Below are 18,654 nucleotides of genomic sequence, written 5' to 3' on the forward strand. Positions count from 1 at the left end.
ACGAGCAATACCTAGTTAGCATTTATTGTAGTGTGTTTATAATGGTGGAGCCTCAGAAGAAACACAGAAAACATGCGATGAAGCTAAAATAAATGTCCGAGCACAATAGGAGTGAAAGAGTAAACATCGGAAGTTTTCTTAATCGTGAGAGCTCAGAGACTTCATTCCTGCATGTTTTAGTTGATTTTGTGACGAACCGCTCCTGTAGAAACTAATGAAGGCAGAGGAGAGATTTCAGTCGTTAGATTAAGGTGTTACAAATACGAGCACAAAGCAAGGGGGAGAGTTTCAGTTTTGTTTTCACTAGGGGGTGCTAAAAAAAAGCCCAAACTGCTTAGTTTCTCTTTAATCAACAGGTAGTAAAGCTTTAGTTCTCAAAGTTTAGCTGATTTTCATTTCTCTAATTTCACCTGTGCTATAAGTCGTATCTTTATCTTCTACTTTAATTTCGCACTAGTCTCACACAGGAAAGGGAGCAAGATTTCCCACCAATCAGCACAGGTACTTATTTGACCTAAAAATCAAACTGGAACCTGATCCAGCAGAGGCTGACCTGAGGACAGTGATTCCTCTTTTGCGTTGCAGGAGTAGCAGATGCGCCGAAGAGGGCCTGTGGACCAGATTAGCACCTCAGGGGGTTTGAAGCTGGGCCCAGCTGTGTTGTCTATGAGGCAGACTACAACAATCTACTCTGTCTAAGCCTCCTAAAGCCCTCTGGATCTTGGTGTGACGAACCCTCTCAAAGGACTCAACAGACAGCTCTTCACCTTGAGGAGTTCAGGTTTGATTCATTCGTATGAACGCTCGGCTGAAACGGTGACAAGGTGCAGGACGTGAAGTGAGCTATTGTTTTTCTGTGCCCGGTGTGTTGTGCGGCGTCGTATGCATGCGTCAGGCAGTCACTTAAAGAAGTGCTCGCCGTTCCCGTGAATTAACGAGCAGTTGGGAAGAACAGGCCAAGGCGGTGCCATCTGTAAATGTCACAGGCACTGCTTGCTCATTTTACACATCATTAAAGCCAATATTCCTAACCTGTATCAGAGCAATCAGGAGCAGGCCATTACTGCGACAGGGGCCCCGAGGGAACCACGACCAAACTCGGAAAGAAAAGAGCAGCAAGGAAGAGAGAGAAAGAGAGAGAAAGATCACACTATCTCTCTGACACACACATCTCTGCACACTTTTACATGTGTACACCCAAGCAAGCAAAGAGCACAACTTCTAACAACGAACAAACACGTGAAATCAGTACCAACATCAGCGCGCTAATAGCTAGTGCATTAACAACAGCAAAGATTGGAAACGGGGCCAATTATACGAGTATCTGTGGGCAGTGTGTATAGAGCCCAAATGAGAATCTTGTTATTCTTTTCCCTCCATACTGTGGTGCTCAGAAAGCTAAGCCATTACAAGAATGGAGGCTCCAGGGACAGCTTTGGGAAATGAGAGTGAGTCTGGGAGTGACAAAACAAAGTATTGAGACAAACACCCACCATTAGCACAGGCAGTTAAACCTCCATTTCCTAATCCTCAGCTGGACTCCAGAGGATATTAACCCTTAGTTTACTAAGGTGCAGGACAATAGGATACCAGATTAGGCTGGAACATCCATGTGAACTAAGCACATCCATATAGTGTTGTTTTTCTGCTGATTTAAATGCTAAGACCAAGTAAAATACAGAGAAAGACCAAACACACACCTATAAGAGTTTGAAAAGTCAGTTTTGCAAAAACCCAAAACAAAAAACAAACTGAAATGTTAACGTGCACTATCTGCTTGCTTTTAGGTATGTAGTCTCCTCACTAACAGTTTTAGGTCAAAAATCACATGACCTGTTTTTGGGAGGAAATTCTGTTTTGTCCAACACAAAAAGATGACAGTAACTGTTTTTCCTTAAAGCTTTTTTATTTATTTTTTTTGGCTTTAAAAATCAAATGCCTTGTTTTTACAAATATGCTCAAATTAGCACCAAATCTAATTTTATTACTACTAAACTGTCTACTTTGACTCCTTTCATATGACTTTAACTGTGAATTGGAGATCAATAAGCAAATAACCTCAATTGAATTTAAACTTTCTGAGTTCCTTTGCCCTTTTTTTTAGCACTCCTAACACTAAAACCATTTGAATTACAAAAAGGCGGTCAACAGTGGCTTAATGAATATGTTATTTTTGAAAAAGCACGGCTTGACCAGCAGGGTGAAGAGAGACTGTCTCAATGCTAAATTTTTTTTAAAGAAAAATGCATAATGTGCTGAAACATGTAAACATAACTGTAAAATGAGTATCGGAAGAACATTTACATCTTATGTATTAGGGATGGACTATTTATCAGTATAAATATCGGTATCGGCCGATGTTAGTCATTTTTTAAACATATCAGTATCGGTACGATATTAACAACCAATATTTTTTCCATCTCGTCTCCATTTGTCTGTCTGTTTCAGAGGGTGAGAGGGGTGATGTGTATTTGTTTAGTCATGTGAACAGTGATTGTAATCATCTCAGAAGCATAAATGTGTGTGTTATGTGTAAATAATAATGTAAATTCAGCTTTAATAGTTTTTATTCTATACAAAATCTGCTGATTTTAGAAGCATCAACCCTCTGATGCATGAATTATGAAATCTTCAACCATGATTTTTTAAACAATTTTTTTCATTCATCTTTAGGTGTGAATGAAACAAATTTCAACAAATATTTTTTGTAACATTTTGTTAATTTACAAATAATTTATTACATGTACATCTCAGTGGACAGCGTGTATTCTGAACATGAAATATGTTGGCTTGGCTTACTGAAGTCCAAATGGAGGGGCTCACATGCAATAAAGTCTTCAACAGCTGTGCTTCATAGCAAAAATAAAGAAATAACAATTTTGAGTACCTGTCCACTGTAGTGACCATTATGCATCAAAGGGTTAATGTCAGAATATCTGTATCGGCAAATATCGGTTATTGGCCATAACAGTGAAATTAATATTGGATATCGGTATCGGCTTATAAACATCATATCGGTGCATCACTCCTCTGTATGTAAAACACCGAGTCTAACCCCTGCAGCTCAGGCGTAGGGGCGTAATCTACTGTTCTTTTAAACACCCAACTGCACAGCACTGGGACCAATCAGAGCAATGAAAACCTTGATATACAGGTTTTGGCCAGTAAATTAGAATATCATCAAAAGGTTGAAAATATTTCAGTAATTCCATTCAAAACGTGAAACTTGTACATTATATTCATGCAATGCACACAGACCAATGTATTTCCAATGTTCATTACATTTAAATTTGATATTCATAAGTGACAACTAATGAAAACTCCAAATTTGGTATCTCAAAAAATTAGAATATTCTGAAAAGGCTGAATATAGAAGACACCTGCTGCCACTCTAATCAGCTGATTTACTCAAAACACCTGCAAAGGCCTTTAAAAGGTCCCTCAGTCTTGTTTTGAAGGCACCACAATCATGGGGAAGACTTCTGACTTAACAGCTGTCCAAAAGACAATCATTGACACCTTGCACAAGGAGGGCAAGACACAAAAGGTGATTGCTAAAGAAGCTGGCTGTTCGCAGAGCTCTGTGTCCAAGCACATTAACAGACAGGCGAAGGGACGGAAAAAATGTGGTAGAAAAAAGTGTACAAGCTCTAGGGATAACCGCACCCTGCAGAGAATTGTGACGACAAACCCATTCAAAAATGTGGGGGAGATCCACAAAGAGTGGACTGCAGCTGGAGTCAGCGCTTCAAGAACCACCACGAGGAGACTCATGAAAGACATGGGATTCAGGTGTCGCATTCCGTGTGTCAAGCCACTCTTGAACAAGAAACAGCGCAAGAAGCGTCTCGCCTGGGCCAAGGACAAAAAGGACTGGACTGATGCTGAGTGGTCCAAAGTTATGTTTTCTGATGAAAGCAAGTTCTGCATTTCCTTTGGAAATCAAGGACCCAGAGTCTGGAGGAAGAGCGGAGAAGCACAGAATCCACGTTGCATGAGGTCCAGTGTAAAGTTTCCACCGTCAGTGATGGTGTGGGGTGCCATGTCATCTGCCGGTGTTGGCCCACTCTGTTTCCTGAGGTCCAGGGTCAATGCAGCCGTCTACCAGGAAGTTTTAGAGCACTTCATGCTTCCTGCTGCTGACCAACTTTATGGGGATGCAGACTTCACCTTTCAACAGGACTTGGCACCTGCACACAGTGCCAAAACCACCAGCACCTGGTTCAAGGACCATGGTATCCCTGTCCTTGATTGGCCAGCAAACTCGCCTGACCTTAACCCCATAGAAAATCTATGGGGTATTGTGAAGCGGAGGATGCAATACGCTAGACCCAACAATGCAGAGGAGCTGAAGACGACTATCAGAGCAACCTGGGCTCTCATAACACCTGAGCAGTGCCACAGACTGATCGAGTCCATGCCACGCCGCATTACTGCAGTTATTGAGGCAAAAGGAGCCCCGACTAAGTATTGAGTGCTATACATGCACATTCTTTTCATGTTCATTCTTTTCAGTTGGCCAACATTAGAGAAACAAACATTTTTTCATTGGCCTTTAGAATATTCTAATTTTCTGAGATACCAGATTTGATGTTTTCATTGGTTGTCACCTATAAATATCAAAATTAAACGTAATAAACATCGGAAATACATTGGTCTGTGTGCATTGCATGAATATAATGTACAAGTTTCACGTTTTGAATGGAATTACTGAAATATTTTCAACCTTTTGATGATATTCTAATTTACTGGCCAGCACCTGTAGTCATAGTGATGGAAATCAGTCAATGGAGCAGTCCGCCATACACCATAGATGTAGGAGCAAATACATCCTTTTGGAAATAAATGACTCAAATACCTCCATCTGCTTATGTCTAAAGTTGATTCCAAAGCCGTTTCTAATGAGCGCCTACCCTGAGTCACCGCCATTGTTGTTGTGCTCTGTCGCAGCTCTGGCGTCACTGCTTTAACGGTACTCAGCCCGCCCAACATCTCTACAAACAGAGCGCCGTGACTGACCCAGCCAGTGGTAGACCTGTTGAGGCTATGGCACGTGACTAGATGACCTGCAGGGCAAATGTTTACTGCTACTGCTGCAGTTCATCAAGATTTCTAGTTTAGCTAAATACTGCACTTAAATAGAGTCTGATAAAAAAAAAGATAGAATTAATTATAATGTCAGATAAAATATCTGCCACATCTGTCCATATTAGCTTGTAACCAGTTAAAATGGTTAAATTATTATCATTTATTTTAATTCAGATTTTTCATTGTTCACCAGATGTTTTCAGGTGTTTGTGTAATGATTACTACTACAGAATATACCTCCCATCTTAAGCCTTGTACCTTGTTTATGGAGATGTTCCTGCTAAGAAAGAGATGTGAAAAACCTACGATTGAGATTTTAACGCTACAAACAACTTCCTGTTATTTCAGTTAAGTCTTTATGTACGCGTCCCTTTCACACCTCTACAGACTCAATCCACTCAAAACAACGTATCAAAGCTTTTGAGCACAGATTTACTAATTCATTCTTACATGAATCATATTAAAATGCTAATTTTAATGATGCCGTGTTTGGTCGGTTTGTTCTTTTCAGCGTATGTTTTTACTTCTTCTCTGAAATACAAAAAATAAATAAACTGAACTACAATGAGGACTGACTTTAACTGTAATGTGAGGACCTCCACACCTTTGGACACTAAAGCCACTCAGGTCCATCATTAGCGCCGCTCGTCTCCCTAATTTCCGTGACCTCGGCGTGCATACAAAACTGGGAATCCACGGGAATGTCTTATCACAATCTTCCTCCATCGCTTCACTTTCCGTTTTCCGTCTCACGCCAAACCCTCCAAAACAACGAGCCTTTGATACTATTTTTTAAAAGAAAAATACATTAATGATGCTCCTTGACAGTCTGCATTAATCAGAAGGGCTCCCCCTGAACACAAGTCTTTATCGGCCATCGATTTTCCAGTGGGTTTATGGCGAGCGACACACGGCGAGAGCTCGTCGCCAAGCGGCTGCTGGGAAACACATTACGGGGCTGTCAGTTGTCTCGCCATGCATCCTGCATCATTCTTTAAGCACATGAGAAGTTCATTACGCCACACGGCTCTGACAGTGCTGAGCGTATTAGAGGCTGTGTCCTCCGAGTGGATTCTTGATGGAAAAGGAGTACACTGGACATCTCGGCCTTTATCCAAATGGTGGTAGATATGGTCAAATTTCTATCTCTCATTTATATTTATTGCATAAAACTCGAGTTTGTTAAATGCGCCTTGATTACTCCTCCGCTTTAGCAGCTTTGCTGCAAAGTCTTTCCGTGTGCTGCAGGGGCAAATCTGAAAATGATGCAGCAACAGTTTCTGCAGCCTTACGTCCCACGTTGACCAAAATGATGTCTCACCTTAAAAACTCTCACGCCGTTTTGATTTATGATGCCTCACAACTACTAAAATTCAATTTCAGCCTGCAGTGCATGCTTCTGATTGCCCCGTAAATGAGATAAACTGATAGCAATTTATTCAAGGATCCCACCTCTCCTCTCCTCCTCCTCCTGTTTCCCCTGAACAGGAGACGCCGCTCCCCACCGCAGGACTGGGCAAATCCAATATTTAAGCGATACGTCGGTATTCCGGAGTGTTCAGCAGAACAGACGTGCTGATACTAATAGAAAACCTCAGGGAGAAACGACGAGATGGATGGAAAACAATGTGCATGTTTGATGATGTGAGAAACATTCGGAATCTGCCTCCTCCTGTCTGATTGCTCCCAGACTTCCTCCTTAAGAAGTCCAGGAGTAAACAGATAGTCACTGACGAGGTTTGATAATGCCAGCTGTCACTCAGAAAACTTCTTTTTTTTTTCCTATTTTATTTTATGTGGCTGTAAATCCTGTCAGAAAATGCACATTAGGAGTAAAAGATGCCGAGATCTGTACACACATAGGGCTGCAGCTCACAACTTACTGTCAGACATAAACGCTGAACCCAGAACATTTAACCCAGTATGACAACCAAAACAGGAGTGGAGATCATCTTGTGCAATAAAAACGGAGCAGCACTTATCTCACACCGCTTATCACTGTGATGCTGATGATGTTCCCTCCATACAACAATGTGGTCAACAGACCCTTTCAGACTTTAAAGAGAAGCTGTCAGAGAGCGGGATAAAAAAGTATAATGATTATAAATGCTAAGCCCCATTTAGGAGGCGTCAATGCCATTGTTGTTGTTATCCAGCGTATCAATCTTGTTGATTGATCATCCTGCTCTCGTGACATCAGTTTTATGGCCTCTGAAATGCGCCTCAGTGTTTTCACAATGCCATCCAATTAGGGCGCTCCATTCATCATTGGGCTGAGGAATCATTATTAATTGGGTGGAGAGCCGGCTGCCACTCCCCTGCTGGGGACGGCCACATTCACTATTCATACAACAGTAAAATAAATTGGGGCTGCGCAGGGGGGCTGCGCGGAGACACTAAACAACACACCTTTATGTGCATCATGCACACACACAGTCAGAGTTTAGATGATTACATGAAGGCTTCTTTTTTTGGACTTTTTTTTCACGGTAAAAGTGTGAACAAATTTGCAAAAGTGCCGTTTTGTGGTTAAAATTAAATAAAAGTTTAGATAGTTTTTAATTTACTTTGTGTTTTAAACACAAATCTACTCCTGTCTGGGGTAGTAGTGAAAGTTTTTATCATTTCAAACCAAATATTTGTTTTCTCCTACCATCATTTCCTGCAGATAAGCCATCTGGCTTTGTGATGCCTGTGCTCTTTTTCCGCCTGTGTTTCTTGCGGTTGGCGTGTGGAGAAGGAGGTGGCTCCAGTTTCGGACTCGTGGCGCTGCCCATGCTGGAATTTGCAGGATCATTCATCCCGTTTGCTGAAGAAAAACAGAACAAACATGTTATTTAATACTGTAGATATTAGTTTTTTAGAATCACAGCTACAATGTTGGGCTGTTGATTTAATTATTACTGAAAACACACAAAGAACGTAGCAGGAATTCCAGTTCTCTTACTTCATTAAACTTTTTCTGTGCACCCTAAACAATTTCAACAACCAAAGAAGATGAGATATTTTATTTAGAAATATTTTAATTGAAACATTGTGTTAGAAATAATCCAAAGCCGTTTATTACAAGACATTTTGTGCATGAAGAAGAGCTAAATAATGTGATTATGTTTCATGACACACAGCTGGATGTGTGAATATTGAAATTAGACGCAGATAAAATAAAGAAAAAAAAATCACCTGAGTTTGTAAATTTTCGCTTTCTGTTCGCCCTTGGAGGAATATGGGTGCAGCAAATGTGAGTGTAAAGCTTTAGAGCTCCAAAAACGTTTGATTCTTTTTAAAGGATGGCAATAAGAACATCAACCAAAAAAATCTGATGGGGACTTTTTTTCCTGCCTACTTTTCCAGCGGAGAGTCCTGGAATGAACTGAAAAGCCTCAAATGAGTATGCAGTCTAGACTAATGACTATACTGTGTTTGTGCACATGCTTGTTTTTTAATTGCTTTGAACCATTGTGACAGTTGTAAGAGCAGTCACTATTTAGGATATGATAGCCTTGTAAACTGCCAAAGAGCTGAAAACAAATGATGCCATTAGAAAACTCATCGGGTACTGCATTCTTTACCAGTATGGGTGGCAACTAAATGCAAATTCGGCACACTTTTGTCTTAAATTCACACATGAAATTTGTGTGAGCTTAATACAAACTGCAAAGTTTTGTCCTTTGCCTCATATTTATGTTCAAAAGCTGCAGAAACAACAGTGACATTAATTAATGGTGAAAGCTGACGTGCACACTGGGAAGAGCTGAAATGTTTAAAAAAGAAAGTCCAGCTTCAGATGTTGTTAAGGGGGAGGTATGGAGCTGGGGACAAATGGTCACCTAAGTCAGCCTGTGGCAAAGTTCTCTATATGACTGTCTAAGAGTGACAGGGTGGGGGCGAAGAGCTGGCTCTGTTCCTCGTAAGTGATTTTATAAATGTGATATTAACCTGTGCTACCGTTGGGCAAAGGGACAGGAGGGATGGGAGGATAGGAGGGGGTTGTCAGCTTGCCATCCTTCTGATTTCCTGACATTTGACATCACTTTCCCTTCTTTCCCCCTCCGGATGCCATTAAGAGTTGGAGAGCGGGGGCCAGGGGCCTGGGGATAGCAGGCAAGGGGAGGGCCAGAAGATGGGCCCCATATTGCTCTGTTCTTACCACCCTGTGTGGGGCTGGCAGCATCCTCCATTGTCTCCCATCAAAAGCTCATTGTAGTGTAGTAAACTCCATTCATTTCCCTGTGCACCGTCCCAGCCCCAGGGGTGGGGTGCAGGAGGACAAGGGGCTCAGGGATTATTGCTGTTGTTGTTGCCAGTTGCACATGCTATAATGTGCGGCGCTGTGCCATTAGCCAGTGTACAACATTAGGCCTAATTCGGTCATTACCTTTAGGAAGATGGGGCTGCCTTGGAGGAGTAAGCTGGGCTCAGCGGGGGATAGAAGATGCTTAGGTGTTGGTGGGGGGAGAGTGGAGCTCAGAGGGCCGGGGGATAAACTGTTTGAGTATGGGTAAAATATAGAAGACAGCACCTGAGACACACACCATTATGTCCGTCCTCGACTTAGGAATTAATCTTGTTGATCGCTGATGTACGCAAACAGTGATGAAAAAAATTAAATCCGCAATAGCAAATTCAAACAATTTGACCCTTTGAAGCAGCAACATTTCAGCAAGAGTAGAAACAAAACACTTGATTTATTGATTATGTGCCATTAAATAAAACACATAGCAGTGCTACCTTTGCCGGAGCACATATATTAAGCTCTCCGGCGCTTTGAATGGCAGCACGCAGCCACACATGTAGCAGCTCCTCGTCGAGGCGTCTGTTTCAATTTCCCTGCTCCCTTACAACAGCCCCCCTGAGACAAGTCATTAGCTGCCTCAGACAGCTGGGGGCACAGGGGTCCTCCATGCACCCCCCCCCCTCCCCTCCTTTCCACCCTGTGCTTCCTCCTCCCTCTCCATTCCAGCGTCTGTCCCGCCAGCACAGCTCCGTATGGCGGGTGGAAGACATGAGCTCCAACCTGCCTCCAACGTGACACCCAGCATTTGTTTAATGTCGCTTGAGGTTAAAGGGGAGGGCTGCCCCAAGGGGCCCCGACCGTGTCATAAACACCTCTAATTATCAATTTCTGCCCCTAATGTTGTGGAAAATGACCCTGGCCCATCTCGTTCTGCACCTGAAACCTGCACAGGGAGATGTGCTGCTTGTGTCAGACTTTAGAGAGTCTGCAGGATAAAAGAAAAACTCCAAAACATAATAAAAGAGCCCCACAAACCCAAATGCATACACTACGTCTATTTTCGGTGAAGTGGTTTGCAGCACTAAACTGTGTCTGGCTGCCAAATTAAATTTGTAAAGATGAGAATTATGTGGTTGAAATTAATCCAATCCAGAAAGCACAGAAATCACTGTGGCATTATTAGCGAGCTGTTAGTGTGTATGAGGGCCATCAGGACCAAGCTGGGTAATGAGCTGCACTGGGGATCAGGAGACGCTTTACCACTCAGCCAAGATCACCTGGGCAGCTGAATAGGTATCAGACTAACCTGTGATTACAGCATAATTCACTCCCACCACGGAGATGACGGTTTAAACGCGCGTCAGGAGGAAGGCTGTGGGTGAGACAAAGAGGGCGCTGCTGCTAGCAGCTTCCTGCCTTCACCGGTGCCACACTGAGAGTAAGTGGGGAAGGAAAAAAAATCAAAAAGGGTGAGAGCGCGAGCAGCAGGGGGGAGAGCGAAGGATGGGGAGGGGGGTTCTTTCATTTTTATTCAAGAGGCTCAAGGTAAGGAGCGCCATGATTCCACCGGGCCCCTTGACACGGCAGCCCTGCCTGTCCTCAATCAAAGCCAACGGCTGCAATTAATGGCAAAAATTAGAAACAATCACCGCCTCCCTCTTATTATCCTCAATTACAGCATACTAATCAAGGCCTGATCGCGCTCTGCTGCTCTCTCCAAACTAAATGTCAAACTTCATTACAACCTGGCTTTGAAATCAAACGCCCCACATGCTACCAGCCTCGCATCTGGAGGGCGACGTATAAAACACAGCGCCAATGACACAAGGCGATCTGTGCATTAACTGGTGGAAGCTGCTGTGAAAACTTGCATGAGAAAAACACCTGCAACCGGATTCATTTCCACTTAGCAGAGTTTTTATGGTTTTGTAAAGGATGACTTTCTAAAATTTGTTCTGGTTTTATTTTAGATTATAGTATTAATAAAGACAACATTTTAAATGAATTATATCTATAAGTAACAATTTGTTACTTTTCACTAATTTGTAAAAATGTATTATTTCAGGGTATCTATGAGGTCCTGAGATATATTAAAAGTTGAAGAAACAATTTAAGGAAAATTAAGACCCTTAAAGGGACGTGTGTATTTTCCCTGGCGACAGGGGGCAGTACATAACTAAATCAATGCAAGCAAGCGGTATTTTTGTGTCCGAGTAAAGCCTGAGGCACACCGGAGGCGGACGCGCCGCTCAGCATCGCGCCCGAGATTTTGAGAAGTCAAGTGGTCACACAGGACGCGCCACGGCGCTGAGTGCTTCTTGGTAAATCGCGCGATAGTCACAACATCTCACGGGACGTGAGAACAGGAAGCGGGAAATGACTATTGTTTATACGTGATCAGATTTACCGTCGTGTTTTGTGAGACTCAAATTCATTAAAAATGGGTAAGTACGCTATTTGTTTGGATCAATAGTACTTTAAAGTGTTCAAAGCCACGGCTAGGTTTGTTCCGGCAGTTGAGTTTTTGCCGTAATGCCGTTCCGCGTCGTAAAGTCTGTTGTAAAGTAATCCACAATGTCGTAAACAGCCGCCGCACCGCTTGAGATAGAACTGGTGTCTATCTTCAGTGCCTAGGCGCATCACTTCTGGGACGCGGCATGGTGCTCCCTGTGTGCCCACTCTCATTAACTATAATGACTTCTATGTAAAATGATGCCGCGGGTGCAGCGCGGGCAAGACGCGGCGCATCCGCGTCCACCCTCGGTGTGCCCCAGGCTTTAGACCTTACCAGCGGATGGCCATTAGGGTCAAAAATCCCTGGGAGTGCAATTTTCAGACAAGTGCTTTGTCAGATCATTGAACCTCCAGCAAAATGGCAAGCACATCTGACTCTCTTTCATCAGTCAGTGCATTTACATGTGCATCAGATAACCAAAGTATTGCTCCAAAACAACTCACATCGTGCTTATTATATGCTTGTAAACGCGTTCGTCTGGCTGACTGCATCTAATCCAGCTGAAGCACTCAGGTAATGCGGTAGCAATCCGAATACACTGCATGTAAACGAGTTAGCCAAACTGAACTGGTTGGATGCTCGTGTTCCGGAAATAACCAGATCACGGAAGCGGTCTTCTGACAAGACCATAGTCACAAAGCAACAGGCATAACTTCATAAAACAGGACAATACGTACCAAATAAGCTGCTCCACAGTGTTGATGTTGTGCATTCCTTCAGCCATTGTGTATATCCTGTTTTAATTCTGTCTGCTTGACTCCCGCCAGACTCTGTTTACTGCTTATGTTGCTATAAGCTAACCAGAAGAATGCCGACATGAAAAGGAACATGTCGCCACCAACTGTACCGGAGTGGAACAAACTTTATTTGAGAGGCTGGTTTTCTAAGGCACATGTAAACTAGGATAAAGCTCCCAACTTATTACAATAAGATCAGCATGGATAGTCTTAGATGTCGGTCAGTGCACATGCAACTTCTGACTGGCAACGAGTGAAGAAGGTTTTGGTACTGGCATACAAGGCCTTACAAGGAACTGCTCCAGCATATCTTGGCAACCTTTTGCATAGGCATGCCCCCTCGCGGGCCCTTCGCTCAGCCGGCAGGGAGCTGTTGATCGTTCCACGCACTGAGTGCAGGTCACAGGGGGACCGTGCGTTCTCGGTGTTGGCACCTGCACTTTGGAACCAGTTGCCTTTGGTGGTGCGTCAGTCACCCTCATTGGGGGTTTTTAAGATTCACCTTAAGACCCATTTTTTTCTCAAGGCATTCCAGGATTAGCAAATTTTACCCGGTTTCGATGCCCCGGCCTCTTAATCTTTTTCAGGATTTTATTTTTTGCTTTTACTCTCCTCTTTTAATTGCTTTTATGTTGGTTTTAGGATTGTTATATTTTATTCTGATGGTTTTATGTTTTTACTGTGTTGTGTTCAGCACCTTGGGCGTCTGCATTGGTCGCAGAAGGGGCTTTATAAATAAATGAAATGAAGAAGTAAATGTGTAAAACAATGTTTATAAATGGCGAAAGTGTTGTAACCGCTTGTTACAAATCAGCAAATGCGTTTAGTCCTCACAGGCTCCAGTGGAAGGAACCATCGTGTCTAATTTGGCATTGCCCAGAGACTTAGACCTACGCCGATATAATTTAGACCCAATTTTTAAGATTATATGTTATGAGGCCGCCAATATTTTTTAACAACTGGGATTCATTTAATTAATTTTCAACATTTTGACAGCTATTTCCAGAGATTAATGGTAAAAACTACACATTGTCCCTTTAAAAAGATGGAAAAATTCTTGAGAAGGTATTAAATTTATTTATCAGATACCTGAATATATCCTTTATTTGCTTATACTATAAAATCATAAAAAGTGGGTAAAATGTCACTTAGAATTAAACTTTTATTATTTACAATAAAAGCAACAGTTTTTTTCACATTTCTAAATGAAAGAAATTTCAGTCGAACCATTAAACTATTTAGTTTAAGGCAATTAATTTCAGCTGTCATTTTGTAAGGCTAGTAAAATACAAGCAAGACTTTACTTAAACTTTGAGCGTGACTTACTTTCTATCATCAGTAACCATATCACAGCACTCAAATGACTGTTTAAGACTCCTGCTTTTAATCCTGCATCAAAGATTGAGGCGTACGATGAAGAGCAGCTTTTAAAAAAGCATTCTCTGCATTAAAGAATGGGCCTCTTTATGACTGGGAGCAATAAAAAAAATTGGGCCGGGATTTAATCAAAAAGCGGTGCTCAATATTCAAGAGATGCTCCTACCCCTTTGCTCCATGCCTTTGCTCAGTGGGTATACAAATGAGAACATTCTTTAAATAATATGGAAATAGTTACCTGGCTAAAATGCATTCATTCTCCTGCGCATCATCAATCTGCTGTTTTTGCATCACATTTTAGGTTATAACCTGCAACCTTCACCAAGGATAATGGAGTGATTGGGCTTGGTTCAAGTCTATTCAGATGGCAAAACATGAGCACCCTTCACTGTGCAACACCCTCTATTGATTATTGAAGACACATTCAGATGAAAGATATGAAGGATGCATTTCAATCAAGTCAATTTTTCTGATAGTCCGGACACATTTTACACTAAAGGTGCACTGTTTAATAGGAACGTAATGATTTGCATCCATTATATGGTCATCCACCCAAAATGCAACAGAATAACTATTTATCAAACACAGTTTTATTTAGAAAATTGTTTTACTTTGAAGTTCTGCTGAAGTTCCATTTTTCACCTTTTCCTCCACGTCACCATTTCTCTGAGGGCACCATCCAGAGGCGGGGGAACTGCACCGTAAGCCCCTCTCCCTACTTCCGTGATTACGACCGGAAGCAAGTGTGCACCTCTGAGAGAGCATCGATGCATATTTTTTTCGAAAGGCTAACTTTGCACCAGTGTAGGTACTTATGCAAATGTGTGTGTGCACGCTTTGTGACCGACATCTGCATGTAAGCAAATAACTAAAGCTATCGGCTAAAGCTGAATGGCCTTCAATTCACATTGCATGGGGCTCTACAGGATGAGGAGCGGGCTTAGCAAAAAAGTTGATATAATGTAGGCAATACATCCCAATACAATACATGTAGTACATTTTATCACTTTTACAAATTTCTAAGAAATCATACGTAATTCTTGAAGGGGGAAAATGGCTTTAAATGAAGATGTTAGTGGTGTCATGGCGAGCAGTGAGAAAAAAAGTAAAGAAACTGTCACTCCCCTTAGAAAAGATTGTGTTTAATCCCTTTTTATATTGTTTTATATTGATCTGGGGATCCTAAATCAAAATCAAAATGGTATTAGGACGAAATTTGAGAGATCGGCAAACACTGAATCCACTATATCAATAAAACATTCATGATCAATAGATTCACACCCCCTACTCTTTAATTCTGATTGGCATTTGGAAAGAAGAGTAAAAAAACAAAGTTTTTAAGCCACAAACAGGATTTTCTCACTGTAAAAGTCTCTAAACTGTTCATATCAGCTATGTACTGATTACAGAAATCTATCATTCCACGTTTCCACCATCGTTTTCAGCTCATTTGCCTCATTCAAGCTCATTTGTGGTTACCTTAAAAGTAGCATGGAAATAATTGAAGAAAATAGAATAATGGAGCAAATTGTGAATGTGATTTAGTAGAAGACCGGATGCTGGTAAATGAGCTATGGTAATAATAGTGAGGGTTTTTCAGTTTAACAAATATGAATGAAGGAAATTCTGCCCTCCTAATTCCCAGTTCGGGAAGTCCTCTGCAGTTTCGGATCTCCGTGTTTGGGGAAACATCCGACTATAGAGATTTTCTGACACGAGAACAGTTTGTAGAAAAAGTCCACATGCAAACAGCCACACACACACATGCTCATTTATTTGAGGACCCCACGAATCTAAGTAATTCGGCTTTAGGCATGCTGCTGATGGGAGGCGAGGGGGGTGGGGGTGGGGGGGTGTGGTGATGGAAGTGCCTGCGTCCAGGCAGAATTGATCGTTCGGCAGCTCCAAATGAGAGTCAGGCTTGTCTGCGGAACCACGAGGGCCGTGCAGTTGGACTCCAGCAGTGCTCGTAAAGTGCGCTCTTTAAACTGCTGGGGCCCCTGGGAGCCCACGGGGAGGGGGGGAGCCGCCGCCGCGCTAATGAGAACTACCAGAGTGCAAACATGCATGGAAATGACTGTTATTCTGTTGATGTGCATTTAAGTGCTTTTTTACTGCCAACCACAAAGAGAGGGAAATAACTGGTGATGAATGGTACTCCCGAAAAGCATTCATTTTCCTCCTCGGAAGAAAGGAGACAAAAACAGGGGGGGGGGGGGGGGGCAGAGAGGAAGATGGAAGGTAAAGACAGGATGGATTGGGGGGGGGGGGGGGGTGTAAGATAAGATATGGTGAATACATTATCGTACTTCACACAACTACAGTGACATGAAGGCAGTAAAGAGATGCATCAATGGAGGAAAGTTAACCTTCACTGTCACCAACCCCCCACCTCTGAACACGCTGCTTTTATGAAAGAGCAGCAGCCAAAAAGGTCACAGCGATCACAGTCCTGATCACCTAATCATGAAAACGAAGCTCGTTTCACTCACCCCCAAAATAAAGGTGCAAAAATTACCCTCCGGATCTCCTGTGTTTGTTGAACATTTCACATTTGAGTAAAATTGTAAATTTCAATGAGGGTGTGGGTTGCTTACGTGCTACGCTGCTTGTACTGGTGTTGATGGCTTCATTCCACTGGTCGGCGCTGGACACGGAGAAGGAACGCTGGTGCATGCCGTCCTTGCTGCCGCCAAATGCCGACCCGCCCATCTGCAGAGAAATGCTGCTGTTGGAGTGAGTCGCACCTGGAGGAGGAAAAAAAATCACACTTAGTTTTTTATTCATTTGAGCAAAGACACAATCTCCAAAGTAACTGAAAAATCCAAACTGCCTGTAATGAAGCAGCAATTATTCAGTAGAGTGTTATGCGGTTGATGCTGCAGCTAGCTTACTTGTGAACATATCTATGATAACCAGTCTCTCACACACACACACACACACACACACACACACACACACACACACACACACACACACACACACACACACACACACACACACACACACCCTTCTCCCTCCATCTCTGCCTCTAATTAGCCCTTAATTAACAAGATACACTCTGAACGCTAATTATCTTTCTTCATTCCTCTGACTGCCACATCGATCTCCACTGGCGTCAGCGGGCGTTCTCTCCCTAACTTCCAATCAGGCGAGCTGTGGACGCCTGGCTCTCTTTACTAATTCATGGGCAAGGCAGCGCCATGTGAGGTCCTCTCCCTCCTGTTCGTGAGCGGCTGCTTCAACTACTCTAAGAAATTCACCCCAATCACATGAGAGGATGCAGATTAATGGCTAAAAGATGCTACGGTATTAATGGGATTGCGTCATGCAATACGAAATAAAAAGGGTTTTATATTGGTTTTGAGATTCACACACACAGTCTAAAATAGCTCAAGCGAACATTGATTTGACACCAAAAGCTGAAAATTTAACACGTATTGTTTTGGAAAACATTCCATTTTCCTGATTTTTCCCAACAATGTTCCGTTACCACACAGGTACCACACATCAAGCTCCTTTTATTCAGTAATTACACGAGAATATCCGTTTTTGATTGAGGTGACAATAACAGAAAATATAGTGTGAGGCTGGTGTGTAAAATAAACTAAGCGGCACGGGTGCTTGTTAGGATAATATGTCCTACTCATTATCTAGAGTAATAAGTGTATCAAATTCACATAATCATGTCTAATTAGTACCAGTAATTATCTTGTTGGGCCCAGGAATATTAATCTTCAGGTCCCAGAGGGGAGGGAGCAGAATCGCAGCAAGAATGGGAGACAGAGCGAGGGAATCACGCTGAGGAGGACCGACTAAATTAGCATGCTGAAATCAGAGCAGAGGAGGAGGGGGGACTCAGTGGAAGGATTAAAAAGAAAACGTGAAACTTTGCTTTTGAAAATGTGATGGAAGAACAACACATTAAGTAACGCTTCTGTTAGAATAACGACTAATAGCTCTAAAAGGGGATTGTAGAAGGCAGCAAAGAGACTTTTACTAATGAAGAATGGTGTGTGTGTGTGTGTGTGTGTGTGTGTGTGTGTGTGTGTAACAAAATTCAGTCGTAAAAGATTTACCGGTACTATTTTTTAAATCATGCTACAAAATAAGATTCTAAGAAGAAAAAAAAGACACTAGACAAACTGCACGACAACTTTGATACTTAAAATTCAACAATCATGTCTAATTGTCAAATTGGATGCTAATGATTAATGAATTATACATGTCTGTATCCATTAGTCCCCAGAGACCACTCCTGCATAAAGGGGAGGATAATGTAATTACAGTGTGGAAATAATCAGCTTGTGGCATTAAAATAGAAGCGAACCCACAACTTCAGCCAGGTCTGAGTCCAGACCGCCTCACACTTTCAACAGAGCGAAGGCAACGATGACCAAAACAACGGTAAAGTGAAGCTAAAGAGACATAACGTCCCACTGAGGGGCTCCAGACCGGCAAACCATTCAATACATTTTAGATTTCTCTTTTCTGAAGAATAAAAAAGGTTTTACAAGCTCAACTTAAACCCTAAAAACTCAGAGGAGGAAATCAGCACTTTTAAAATGACAAATACATGTACTACTTTATCTGTGTAAAAGGTTTTCTTTAAAAGCACTTATTAAACTTTGGATTTATTAATAGAGTTGCTCACAGGTTTGTGTTTGCAGCTGATGATGCTTCCTGCTGAAAAAACAAACATG

At 42.2% G+C, this 18,654-nt stretch overlaps 1 protein-coding gene across 2 annotated transcripts in view; it reads right to left on the bottom strand.

Annotated features, from left to right (window-relative positions):
* Window positions 1-18,654, bottom strand: part of agap3 (ArfGAP with GTPase domain, ankyrin repeat and PH domain 3) — a 153,617-nt gene that overhangs the window by 18,837 nt on the left and 116,126 nt on the right. For both annotated transcript variants that reach the window (XM_015956717.3, XM_015956716.3), the window contains exons 12-13: window positions 16,549-16,698; window positions 7,742-7,897 (exon numbers count right to left, since the gene is read on the bottom strand). In XM_015956717.3, coding sequence (XP_015812203.3) covers window positions 7,742-7,897; window positions 16,549-16,698 — 306 coding nt within the window. The remainder of the gene's footprint in view (window positions 1-7,741; window positions 7,898-16,548; window positions 16,699-18,654) is intronic.

This window comes from Nothobranchius furzeri, chromosome 11 (genome assembly GCF_043380555.1).
Source record: "Nothobranchius furzeri strain GRZ-AD chromosome 11, NfurGRZ-RIMD1, whole genome shotgun sequence".
In the NCBI taxonomy this organism is placed as follows: Eukaryota; Metazoa; Chordata; class Actinopteri; order Cyprinodontiformes; family Nothobranchiidae; genus Nothobranchius; species Nothobranchius furzeri.